Source organism: Penicillium cosmopolitanum (assembly GCF_028827165.1).
Source record: "Penicillium cosmopolitanum strain IBT 29677 chromosome Unknown utg000009l:1.0-9042332.0:1.0-9050551.0, whole genome shotgun sequence".
Lineage (NCBI taxonomy): Eukaryota > Fungi > Ascomycota > Eurotiomycetes > Eurotiales > Aspergillaceae > Penicillium > Penicillium cosmopolitanum.
Genome location: NW_026622679.1, coordinates 6,588,239 through 6,599,206, shown reverse-complemented (window position 1 = coordinate 6,599,206; position 10,968 = coordinate 6,588,239). Strand labels below are relative to the sequence as shown.

At 49.0% G+C, this 10,968-nt stretch overlaps 7 protein-coding genes across 7 annotated transcripts; 5 read left to right on the top strand and 2 right to left on the bottom strand.

The window, feature by feature from the left end:
• Nucleotides 1–324: 324 nt before the first annotated feature.
• N7509_010551 (E2 ubiquitin-conjugating protein MMS2) lies at nt 325–898 on the top strand (the record flags this gene model as incomplete). Its single annotated transcript, XM_056635188.1, has 4 exons — nt 325–400; nt 471–550; nt 625–750; nt 815–898. The coding sequence occupies 4 exons, from the start codon at nt 325–327 to the stop codon at nt 896–898; spliced, it is 366 nt and encodes a 121-aa protein (XP_056485808.1).
• A 558-nt stretch (nt 899–1,456) lies between these two features.
• Nucleotides 1,457–2,437, top strand: N7509_010550 (Ubiquitin-conjugating enzyme spm2; the record flags this gene model as incomplete). Its single annotated transcript, XM_056635187.1, has 2 exons — nt 1,457–1,480; nt 1,790–2,437. 2 exons carry the CDS (start codon nt 1,457–1,459, stop codon nt 2,435–2,437), a joined length of 672 nt encoding a protein of 223 aa, XP_056485807.1.
• Nucleotides 2,438–2,675: 238 nt separating this feature from the next.
• On the bottom strand, nt 2,676–3,443 carry N7509_010549 (RWD domain-containing protein; the record flags this gene model as incomplete). The annotated part of the gene is made up of 2 exons (XM_056635186.1): nt 2,676–3,301; nt 3,377–3,443. The coding sequence occupies 2 exons, from the start codon at nt 3,441–3,443 to the stop codon at nt 2,676–2,678; spliced, it is 693 nt and encodes a 230-aa protein (XP_056485806.1).
• A 383-nt stretch (nt 3,444–3,826) lies between these two features.
• Nucleotides 3,827–5,088, top strand: N7509_010548 (ACL4 family protein; the record flags this gene model as incomplete). Its single annotated transcript, XM_056635185.1, has 2 exons — nt 3,827–4,392; nt 4,458–5,088. The coding sequence occupies 2 exons, from the start codon at nt 3,827–3,829 to the stop codon at nt 5,086–5,088; spliced, it is 1,197 nt and encodes a 398-aa protein (XP_056485805.1).
• A 395-nt stretch (nt 5,089–5,483) lies between these two features.
• On the top strand, nt 5,484–7,208 carry N7509_010547 (putative histone deacetylase SIR2; the record flags this gene model as incomplete). The annotated part of the gene is made up of 5 exons (XM_056635184.1): nt 5,484–5,706; nt 5,804–6,114; nt 6,178–6,729; nt 6,787–6,966; nt 7,026–7,208. 5 exons carry the CDS (start codon nt 5,484–5,486, stop codon nt 7,206–7,208), a joined length of 1,449 nt encoding a protein of 482 aa, XP_056485804.1.
• Nucleotides 7,209–7,815: 607 nt separating this feature from the next.
• On the top strand, nt 7,816–9,437 carry N7509_010546 (tRNA (guanine-N2-)-methyltransferase; the record flags this gene model as incomplete). Its single annotated transcript, XM_056635183.1, has 4 exons — nt 7,816–7,929; nt 8,073–8,947; nt 9,002–9,207; nt 9,268–9,437. 4 exons carry the CDS (start codon nt 7,816–7,818, stop codon nt 9,435–9,437), a joined length of 1,365 nt encoding a protein of 454 aa, XP_056485803.1.
• A 201-nt stretch (nt 9,438–9,638) lies between these two features.
• Nucleotides 9,639–10,500, bottom strand: N7509_010545 (HIT family protein; the record flags this gene model as incomplete). Its single annotated transcript, XM_056635182.1, has 3 exons — nt 9,639–9,892; nt 10,085–10,175; nt 10,252–10,500. The coding sequence occupies 3 exons, from the start codon at nt 10,498–10,500 to the stop codon at nt 9,639–9,641; spliced, it is 594 nt and encodes a 197-aa protein (XP_056485802.1).
• Nucleotides 10,501–10,968: the final 468 nt, after the last annotated feature.

The following is a 10,968-nucleotide window of genomic DNA, read 5'->3' as shown; positions in this document are numbered from 1 at the left end:
GCCCGTATCAACGCGTATTGAGACTCCCAGAGCTTGTCGAGTCGTCCTCAATATAGATGGGACGTTAGATAACACGATACTCAGTATTGTTGAGACCTGTGCAGTGAAATTGCGGAGCAGTCAACAATCCCCCAGCGTGGCATCTCCAGTCCAAATGCCAAGACATTCGATAAAGACCATATCACACGTGACTGTTCCAGGCGGTCAGTCGGACAGGCAGGAGCGGCAGAAAGTGGGTGGTTGCCCCTCCTGCCCTCTTCCCGGCTTCTTGACTTCGGAGTCCTTTCTGGATCTTTGTTGATCTCTTGATTACTACCATTCACCATGTGTGCTGCCAAGATTCCGCGGAACTTCCGCCTACTGGAAGAGTTGGAGAAAGGCGAAAAGGGCCTGGGTGCAGGTAGGATCCGTCACACCCTGATAACACTGGACCACGTAACTGACCAATGGCTTTCTTCTCTCAATTGCAGAGGCATGCTCGTATGGTCTCGCTGATGGCGAAGATATGATGATGAGCAACTGGAACGGCACTATTCTTGGACCGCCTCACGTTCGTGTCTCCTCTTTCTCACAGACTTGGGGTATTGAGTATTGGATATATGCTTACTTCGAGGTTTCTATTAGAGCGTCCATGAGAACCGGATATACAGTGCCAACATTCATTGCGGTCCCGACTATCCTGATAACCCTCCTACCATCCAGTTCACCTCGAAAGTCAACATTCCCTGCGTCGACCAGAACTCTGGCAAGGTAGGGACTTGAAAATCCGCCACAATTCCAAAGAATCATAACTGAAAGTGATTGAAATAATTAGGTGGACCCTACTAAGCTTCCTTGCCTGGCTCAGTGGAAGCGAGAATTTACTATGGAGACAGTTCTGATCGAGCTCCGGAGGTGAAACTTCCCCTTTCTAAGAATATGTGCCAAGAGCTAACTCATCATTCATAGATACATGGCGTTGCCTCAGCATAAGAAGCTGCCGCAACCCCCCAGGGCTCGACTTTCTAAACGCCCACGTCTCATCAATAGGGTCCAGAAATCCAAAGCATTACGACCGTCCTCTTTTACGTTTCTTTGCTTCTCCTCTTTCCTCTGATGATTCTCCTAGAGCGTGTACAGTCTCTCTGCATGATAGCATCGGCGTGCTTCCTTTCGCAGCCCAATTTATTCTATTCATAAAGTTCCTATGAGATGACGTATTGCCTTTCGACATTTTGCTAAATTGCAACTTGCCGACTCTGATAGTTCCCTTGTAAAGACTGATTCCCGATTCCGAAAAAAGCGATTGTATCTCCAATTTTCATACATACCTATTCCAGTACTTATTTAGAGCATCCATTCCAAAATTGTATACCTAGTCGCGATTCTGGTATGTACGATCTAGATCACGTGGTACCGTGTTTTCCCTTCCTGCGGAGAACTTCCGCCATCTCGCCGCACTCCTAGCTTTCACAGTATGTTAATTCCTAAGTACTCGGGGGTACATCGCTTTGCTTGTAAGTCATTGTCTCTTGTTTTGGCCCTGGTTTGGTGTTGACCCTTGTTTTTTTGGGAACTTAGGTTTATCTCTCTATCGAGCTCTCCTGCGACAATGTTCTCCCTTGGCTGATAGCCCGCCGTGGCGCGGCGAGACACGAATTCTCGTCAAGCAAAAATTTCGCAAATACAGAGGACTAGATAGTCCTTCTCAGATAGCAAACTCCCTCAAAGCCGGCTATCAGGTACACGAGCCCCTCCTGCCACGTCTATCGTCGAACTTCAAGGATACTAATGAAGTTACTGGAAACAGACACTCGACCTGCTAGGATCTGCTTCCAATGGCAACGGCCAAGATGCCAGCAAACTCAGCGCCATTATTGAACAAGCTAGACAAGCGAAGGTAGAACTGGTGGCTCAACAAAAACGACTCAGGGAGGAGAAGGCACCGAAACCCCTGTCTGCCAAAGATTTACGGAAAATGGAAACGAAGCGTTTCGAGGAAAAGACCCGAGTGCGTCATCCAAATACATCCTCGATCTTATCCCGTCCACACCCGATCAAAGGAGTGCGCAAAATACCAGTCCTGGTTAACGCACGGGGACTGCCTTTCTTGCGCATCAAAAAGCCGCAACCGACAAATCTTAGCGGTGTCATACGGCATAAATTGGAAAGACGGTGGAAGCGCATCCTGCGCCGAGACAGATTGACGATTGATCTTCTTTTCGCTAAGGACGAGGATAGTTGGGACCGGATGACGGGTGCTCAGGAGCCGACTACTTGGGCACGGCATTACCAACTAGGTCTCACTGAAGTATTTGACCAGATTCGTGAATCGGATGAAGCCGCTGCAGAACTGGCCCAAAAAATGTGGAATGTCGTGCTCAAGGAGCGCGCTATGGCAGAGGAAGAAGAAAAAGAGAGGCGTGCAAAGGGAGATTCTCTTGCAGGTCGGGATTGAATCATGTACAAATGCCTCTTCGGCCCTTGAAAGAAAGACGGTTTAGTCGATGTTGAGTCGCGTTCACTTACACAATGATACCCCATGCTTTGATGCGATATCCTTCCATACTGAAAGTTACCAATCAAAATAAAACCATAAGAGGGAGATATGTGTTGGCAAGAATTCAAACCAGAGGTAGTATTTTCATAGGGGTCTGGCAACCCGGCTAAATATGACTGACTAACTGTATAGCAACTCATGCTGTGACCTTAAGCTTTTCAACAGCTGGCAGAGCATCATCCCCTTCATCCTCATAATCGCCCTTGCCTGCCAATCCACGCTCCCACAATTCGCGACCAGTTAGCTTCTTCTCGTCCTTGCTGGACTTTTTCTTCTTGTCCTCTGCTTCCTTCTCCTCTTTTTGTCGCAGCTCCTCCTCCTCTGTTTCCTTGAGGAACTTTGCGTGCCATTCTAAGAAAGTCTCCCGGTTGACAGGTGTGCCCTGGAACTTCTTGTTCTCTTCCTCCTCAGCCTTCGCAGCTACCTTGTCCTTCTCGGCCTGGACTGCATTCGCACGCTCCGTCATCAGGTCCTCGGCATTTTCCTTCAGTGCGCTCACAAGAGTGAAAACCATTGCCATTCCCATATTTTCTTCGATCGTAGGCTGGAGAGACTCCAGAAGCCGCTCCCGGTCTTCTTGAATATCCAGTTGTGGGTGCTTCTGGGCGTTGGGTGGGGAAGAGATGCTGAGATCTGGCGCGACATCGGGATATTCTTCCGGGTACGAAACTTCCAAGCAGATCACAGGCTGCTCCAGTTCCTCATCTTCACTCCAGGGAGCCTCAAGGCTTATCGATACTCTGTAGGAAATGTCGGATATGTCTGACAGGTGGGGTTCCAGGTCAATAACGTCTCTTTGGTTCAATTTTCCTAGCTAGAGTTCTTTTTCACACTCACCTGTGATCTCTTCAGGAAAGATTGAGTCGAGGACTTCGCGCTCCTCTGTTTGGTCTTCGCGGCCCATTGTGTCTGTTCCGCCGGCGGATCGGAGGGGTACTGGCGGGACGAGCTGGCCAAGCGGAAAAAATAGAGCGTTCTGTGGGGGGAGAACGAAGGGAACGGAGGCAGAGACAGAGGAAAAGGTCTTGGTTATCCCCAAAGAAGAAGTGACGGGATACAGCTGGTGAATTATATTTCTTTTGAGGTTATCGCATCACCGTCGCAAACCCAGTGCGGGCGATGTTCAATCCCAATCGATTGGGTCTTGCGGTCCCACATGCAAACCAGTCAAACACCCAATTTTTGGAGCTTCAACTTTTTTTTAATTCAAGGTCCCCCGCGTTCCGCTACCTTTACATTGACCACGATCATACACACCTTTTTTTACATTTATTGGGATAAATTGCCATGGGTAAACCCAGACCGCAGAAGAATAAATCGAAGAAGTCCTCAAAATCCTCCCAAAAATCCGTCCTCGGCCCCGGCGGCTCCGTCTCGAAACACAGCATGGCCCAAGATCCCTCCACATTACTCGATCAAGCCACGATCCTCCTGCAAACAGGTCGTGCCGATGAGGCTTTGCCAACTGCACAGAAAGCGCTTGATCTAGCGGGCGACAATGGGCCGGCACAGCTACCAGCAGTGAACCTGCTGGGAGAAATCAACGTTGAGCTGGGCGATATCGATACTGCGAGGGAATGCTTCACTCGCGCTGTGGAGCTGGATCCCAATGGCTCTATTTCTGAGTCTGAGGGTGGAGGTTCTGAGAAATTCCTGTGGCTTGCTCAATTGAGTGAGCAAGGCGGTTCAGAGAGTGTTCAATGGTTTGAAAAGGGCGTCGCATCCCTGCGACAAGTCTTACAGTCTCTGGAAGGCAAAACCAGCAAAGAAGATATTGAAAACTCCCAAGAGAAGAAGACCAAGCTGTCGAATGCGCTCTGTGCTGTTGCTGAGATCTATATGACCGATCTTTCGTGAGTTTCGTCTGTCTCGACCTATGCTTTCTCGTTGCTTACATTTTATTTTCTCTCTTTTTTAGATGGGAAGAAGATGCAGAGGCCCGGTGCGATGCCCTTATCACAGAAGCTATTACGGTGACGCCAGATGCCCCCGAAGTCTTGCAGACTCTCGCATCTATCCGTATATCACAGCTGCGAACCGAGGATGCCCAAGCAGCGCTCCGGAAAAGTATCGGTATTTGGAAAGATCTACCTCCAGAGGACCTCACTATTCCCGATTTTGCGGTGCGCATCAGTCTTGCACGACTTCTGATGGAAGTCTCTTTGGAATTCGAGGCCCTTGAAGTGCTTGAGCGATTGATTCTCGAGGATGACCAGAGTGTGGAGGCATGGTACCTCGGAGGCTGGTGTCTCTATCTGCTGGCGGAGAAGCAGCAGGCGCCCAAGGATGTGACAGAGGAAGACCCCTCAGAATCCCCGCGACAAGCATCATTGGTGGCCAGTCGGGAATGGCTCAAGCAGAGCTTGAAACTCTATGAAGTATTAGAATATGAGGATGAGCGACTCCGTGATCATGCCCTGGAACTGGTCCAAGGAATGAACCAGGAAATTGGTGAAGATATGGATGACGATAGTGAGGCAGAAGGTGAAGGCGAATGGGACGGTGAGATCGAGGCAAACTCTGATGATGACCACGAAATGGCCGATTGAAAGAATATCACCCCAAAAGTCACGACATTTTACTATACATCTATACACTATGTACATGTTCTCTTTTTTTTTACCCCTCTTACTTCCCGCCCGTCTTTGTTACGTTTGTCGCCCATTGATGACACTTCTCAAAGACACATAGTAGTCCATCTATATATTAGACCATTTATCTCCCTAGGTCCAAGTCCTTCTTTCAAGTTCAAGTTTCCCCCATTCACCGATCTATCAATCCACCACAATCTGCCTATCCCGCCCATTCGCCCATTCGCCCATCCACGGTTGTCCCTCGCCACTTACCTCGGCGCCGGATAAATTCGCCTCCGGTTGCATACGCCGATTTTTTGTCGACGCTCACTGCGCGAACGAGACGTTGAGGCTGCCTAAACTCCTGCAGGATGGATCTCGTACCAGCGCCTAGCGGGGAGACCCCGGTGAAGGTTCCTGTGGTCGAGGTGGAGGCTGTCGACGTCGCGGAGCCGGTCAACGCGGAGTCGGTCGCGTTGGAGGAGGCATCCTCCGTATACGAAACCGACAGCGATGATTCAGATGGCTGGGATGCTATGTCTGGCGATGACACAATCCAGATGCTGCGCGACGAACAGCTGCGCGATGGGCTTGGTACGTGCCCCTGATATCCCCTTCTTCCCTTGCCCCGGACATCCCCGCTATCGGAATCCACCCTAAACTCAAGCTCACAATGCGCATTTTCCTATAGTTCCTGGTGCCTGTACTCTCGAAGAAGCCGTCACTTTTCGAAATCGGCTTCACGCGATCGGTAAGGCTGCCTTTGTGGAAGAGACCATCGTGCGTGAGACCGTGACAGCGAAGAAGCTATGCACTGCATTCGGCATTGTCCCCCCGGCGTTCCTCGAAGGCGCACCCGATGAGTCCTTTCACCCTCTTCTCGCGATCGCCATCTCGCGTGAGTTCTCTCGTCGACGAAAGCTTCCCGATTACAACACTATCGACGATGCTGTGCGCCTCCTGCGGGAGTCGAAAAACATTATCGTGTTGACCGGCGCGGGCGTAAGTACACTTTCTCCAACACTTGTCTTAGGACAAGAAGCTGATGTCTCTTCTGCCGACTAGATCTCGACGAGTCTTGGAATTCCTGATTTCCGTTCAAAGGATACCGGTCTTTACTCCAAATTGGAGCACCTTGGTCTAAGCGACCCGCAAGAAGTCTTTGATATTCACGTCTTTCGGGAAGATCCGAGCATCTTTTTCTCCATCGCGAAGGACATCCTCCCTACCGAAAAGAAATATTCACCGACACATGGGTTCATCAAGCTGCTTCAGGACAAGGGCAAGTTGTTGACCAACTATACTCAGAATATCGACAACATTGAGGCCAATGCGGGTGTTCTGCCGGAGAATATTGTGCAATGCCACGGTTCCTTTGCATCTGCGACTTGTGTCAAATGCGAACACAAGGTCTCGGGTGATGCGATATTTGGCGAGATCAAGGCGGGAAATGTTCCTGAGTGCAGCGCTTGCCGACAAATAATCGAAGCCGACGCACTGAAACCGCAAGGGCTTAAGCGAAAGCGGAGTTCCAACGGGTGTCAGAAAGATCGGAAGGAATTTGAAGATAGCTCGGATGAGGAAGACTATGAAATTCCGAATCCTGGTGTCATGAAGGTTCGTCGATCTATATTTATTTCAGAATTCCCCATGTTGACTTACTTACTTTTTCAGCCTGATATCACTTTCTTCGGCGAAGATCTTCCTGACGAGTTTGGTCGTCGCCTTATCCATCACGATAGGGAGCTAGTTGACCTAGTAATTGTCATTGGAACTTCGCTGAAGGTGGCCCCCGTAGCAGAAGTGCCGGGGATCTTGCCGCGCGATATCCCGCAGATCTACATATCACGCACGGTGAGTTTTATCGACGACATTTCCCTTCAACTGGGCTGAACTAAACTTTCCGTATATAGCCTGTGTCGCACACTGGTTTCGATATTGATCTTTTGGGTGATTGCGACGTGGTTGTATCAGAACTCTGCCGCCGGGCCGGCTGGGATCTAAAACACCATATGATACCCGTTGATGAAAAGGTAGATGTTACTCCCGTAGAGGGATATGAATCACGACATGTATTTCAGGTGGTTGGCGCATAGCGGCGGCGTTACAGGAATGATTCTCTATGAAAGACGGCATCTTCATGGTTGTCTTATCTTCAAGTGTTGATATGCCCAGGTGGATATTTTCTCGGCGCCTGCGATTGTCTGGTTCATGGTTTTATGGTTTTTTCTTGATAGATATGACTTTGATTCCCTTTAGTTATGATCATAGTGAATTCATGGGAGCATTACTAATTTCAAGTTGCGTTATTCATTCGAATATACTAGTAGTAGTTCCCACTGTACTAGTAGTAGCCCTTAAGTACTGCCACTACAAAACTAGTGTACTCCAGGGCTGGCATGGGGAATATATAATGCCATGAAGAAAAGGGTGAGACGATAAGCTCTAACCATATTATAAATGAAAGCATCCATTGAAACTGAAATTGATTTAATTTTGCAACTCCAATAGTATTGGCTCCATGCCAATATACCGACGCCAAACCTTGGGAGTACGGTTGTAGAGGCGCGGAGACCCGAAGGTCAAAAAAAAAAAAATCGATCCCGATCCCGCAGACACCCCACCATTGAATTGGCTCCGTGATTCAACCCCCCCACGAACATTCAAAGAAAGAGACTGCCAGAATCAGCCGACTCTCTCAAGATGGAGTACCTGATTCGGTTTGCTCAATGCCATGAGAACTTCCGAAAGCCGGAAATCCAGGCACTTGCCACGCTCGTTGGTGCCGACATAGAATTTCTTTCCTACAACGACCATGTAAGTGATGAGCCCAGCGAGCATTGAATTTAGGTCCGAAAGACCCAGATTAAAGCCCTTGCTTCTGAATTCAGGCTCGCATATTTATACTCTCCAGTCATTGCCAATCTACGGACAATATCAGCTAACTAGACCCACCCCAGTCACCATACTGCGTTGTAAAGCTGCCAGACAATGATGCAGCGCGCGCGATCATCAAGCGAAGTGTGCTTGCTAAAGACATCACTGAGCTGTGGGGTCAAGGCACAAATTATGATGAGGTGCATGCCGCTGTTCGCCAACGGTCCTCTGATCGCTGGGCGCAGTACCGCGAGTCCATATTTTCGTTCTCGGTGGACACATTTGCAGGCAAACGCAGCCAGACCCGGAAATCAGAGATCATTAATTCGTTCGGATATATGGCCTTAGAGGGTCCCATTCGCATGAAGAACCCTGATGAGCAGTTCCTTGTGATGGAAGAGTATGTCTCAGATGCCGAGCAAAGTCTCATAGGCACAAAAAAGATAACAGAGCCACGGATCATTTACATGGGTCGCTTTCTTGCCAGAAGTGATCGGGATACGATCGTGAAACATGATCTGAAGAAGCGCCGGTACATCAGCACAACAACCATGGATGCGGAACTCAGTCTAGTGACGGCGAATATGGCACTTGCTGCTCCGGGAAAGGTTTTCTACGACCCTTTTGTCGGGACAGGAAGCTTTTTGGTGGCTGCTGCGCACTTTGGGGCACTCACTCTTGGTTCGGATATTGATCCGCGCAGCTTTCGTGGGAAGGACGAAGAGCGTGAGAAGGGCGAAATAGCTGCTCTGCGGAACTATAAGCAATATGGCCTCGAGAGCAAGATGATGGATCTTTTCACGTCGGATCTCACCAATACGCCGTTGCGAAACTGTGGATTGCTTGATGGCATTACTTGTGACCCGCCATATGGTGTGCGTGAAGGCCTTCGAGTTCTGGGAACACGGGATGGTGTCTTGAAGGAGCCTGTCTTTATCGATGGAGTTGCTGCTCATTAGTATGTCTCTTTCATTTCGAAACCTACGTCAACGGTGCTAACTATTATCAACAGCCGACCCGACTACATCGCGCCCAAACGGCCCTATGGATTCGAAGCTATGCAGAGAGATATTCTCGATTTCGCAGTTCGCACGCTTGTTCCTAATGGCCGTTTGGCAATGTGGATGCCTACAGCAAGTGATGAAGCCCACAAGTTCCCAGTTCCAATGCATCCGAACCTGGAGGTGGTCAATGTTTCCGTCCAACACTTTCAAAAATGTGAGAAATGATATGATGCGTTTGCTTTGAGCCCAGATTACTGATTCTAATGGGATACAGGGTCTCGGCGGTTGATGACATATAGACGTCTCCCTGACGGTGAAACATCTGATATTACGCAAGGAAGAAGTTATGTCGATGCAGAGGGCGTTATGGCAGATGAGCTTAATGCATTCCGGCGCAAGGTATATGCAGACAACGATCAATTAAATGAGGTACCGGCAAGCTAATACTTTCGCATAGTACATGTCTAGACATGGGCCCCCAAGGTCAGAGCACAACAGGCCAGCAGCACAATGAGGTGTCACCTTGGATTATTCATAATCTAGCCAATAGGCGGGTCTAGCCATCACATTTCAGAGTGTGGATACGTACACCGAGAAAGGAAAACCCGGAAAGGCTGGGGAGAATGCCTTGGATTATGGGATGTATTACAACTTTCCTCGACGTTTCGAGTCCGAAGCTGTCGGGTTGAGAACAACACCTTCATCCCGTTCAATTCGCTTGGCTTCTTCCGCCAATTCGACTCTCATGGAATGGGCTAATCTTTCACCCTCTTCATCATCGAGCTCATTACGCTGACCGCGACCGAACATGGCGAAGCTTGGTGACCGAGAAGACTCTGTAGATGGGCGAGGAATAATGTGGAAGTGGACATGGGGGACTTGTTGCGCAGCTCTAGCTCCTGTTTAATCCCATTAGCGGTAGCCCGAGTAACGCTTTGTACTAGACGAGAAAAAGAAAAGAAAAGAAATCTAGCTTCTAAGTTTGATCGCTTTCTGAATATGCTGTGTATGCGAAGAGAATATCCTTGATATATGGAATGTATGCACGCCTTGCATGCTGGAGAAAAGGGATAGGGAAGGAGAGCACACACCATTATTCTGCACCACATTCCAATGTCTCTCTTCTTCACCAAATATAGTCTTTGTTACGACCCTTGAAAGAATAGGAAGCCATTTGCCGATCTAGAGTTCTCGGAAATTAAATTAGCCAAAAGTTTAGTTAGAGAAGAGGAGCGCAAACTTGAAGTCAGTCGCGTACCTCCTGGCTAGTTTGCACATCCATATCCCCGAGCATTTCGAAATGCCGTCTCGGTGCAACGAGGACATGGCCTCGTGTGAGGGGCATTATATCCAGAAAGGCGAGAACATGCTCCGTGGAGAGAATGAGATGAGCTGTTGAGTCGGGATCTTGACCAGGAGAATTCGAACTTGGCCTAGGCCCATTCAAAGCAAGGGTTGGATTTGTGAGGGCAATATTGCAAAAGGGACAGGACGAATCGAACGACATGGTGGGAGATAGACTCCCAACTTGAAACTTTGAAATAAGACCGACTGAAATTGTACATCAAACCCTCCAGGGCTTGGAAGCGAAGGCGCTAGATCGCAAACAACTTGAAGCAGCCGAGGTTCGTACTAGTAGTCTGTGAGGGTCTGGTGATGGTTATGAATAAAATAATGCCGACACGAAAGAAATGATATAACGTCGACTAGGTGAAAGCCCTGAGCGGTTGTCTGATGTGATACTGACAAGTCGTTGGAGCTGTAGCAGACCTGAGGTGGCAGTGAGACCGGCCGCGGGCGCGGGCGGCGAACCTCGGCTACGGGAGCTGTCAGTCAGCCCCAGTCCATCCTACGTGGAGAAGAAGGTACAGTGGGGTTGAGGCAAGTCGTTGTTCAGCAGTTGGTCATAATGCCACTTATGTGCATGATATTAAAATTGAAGAGGACGTGAATGATCAGAATCGGAATCAGAATC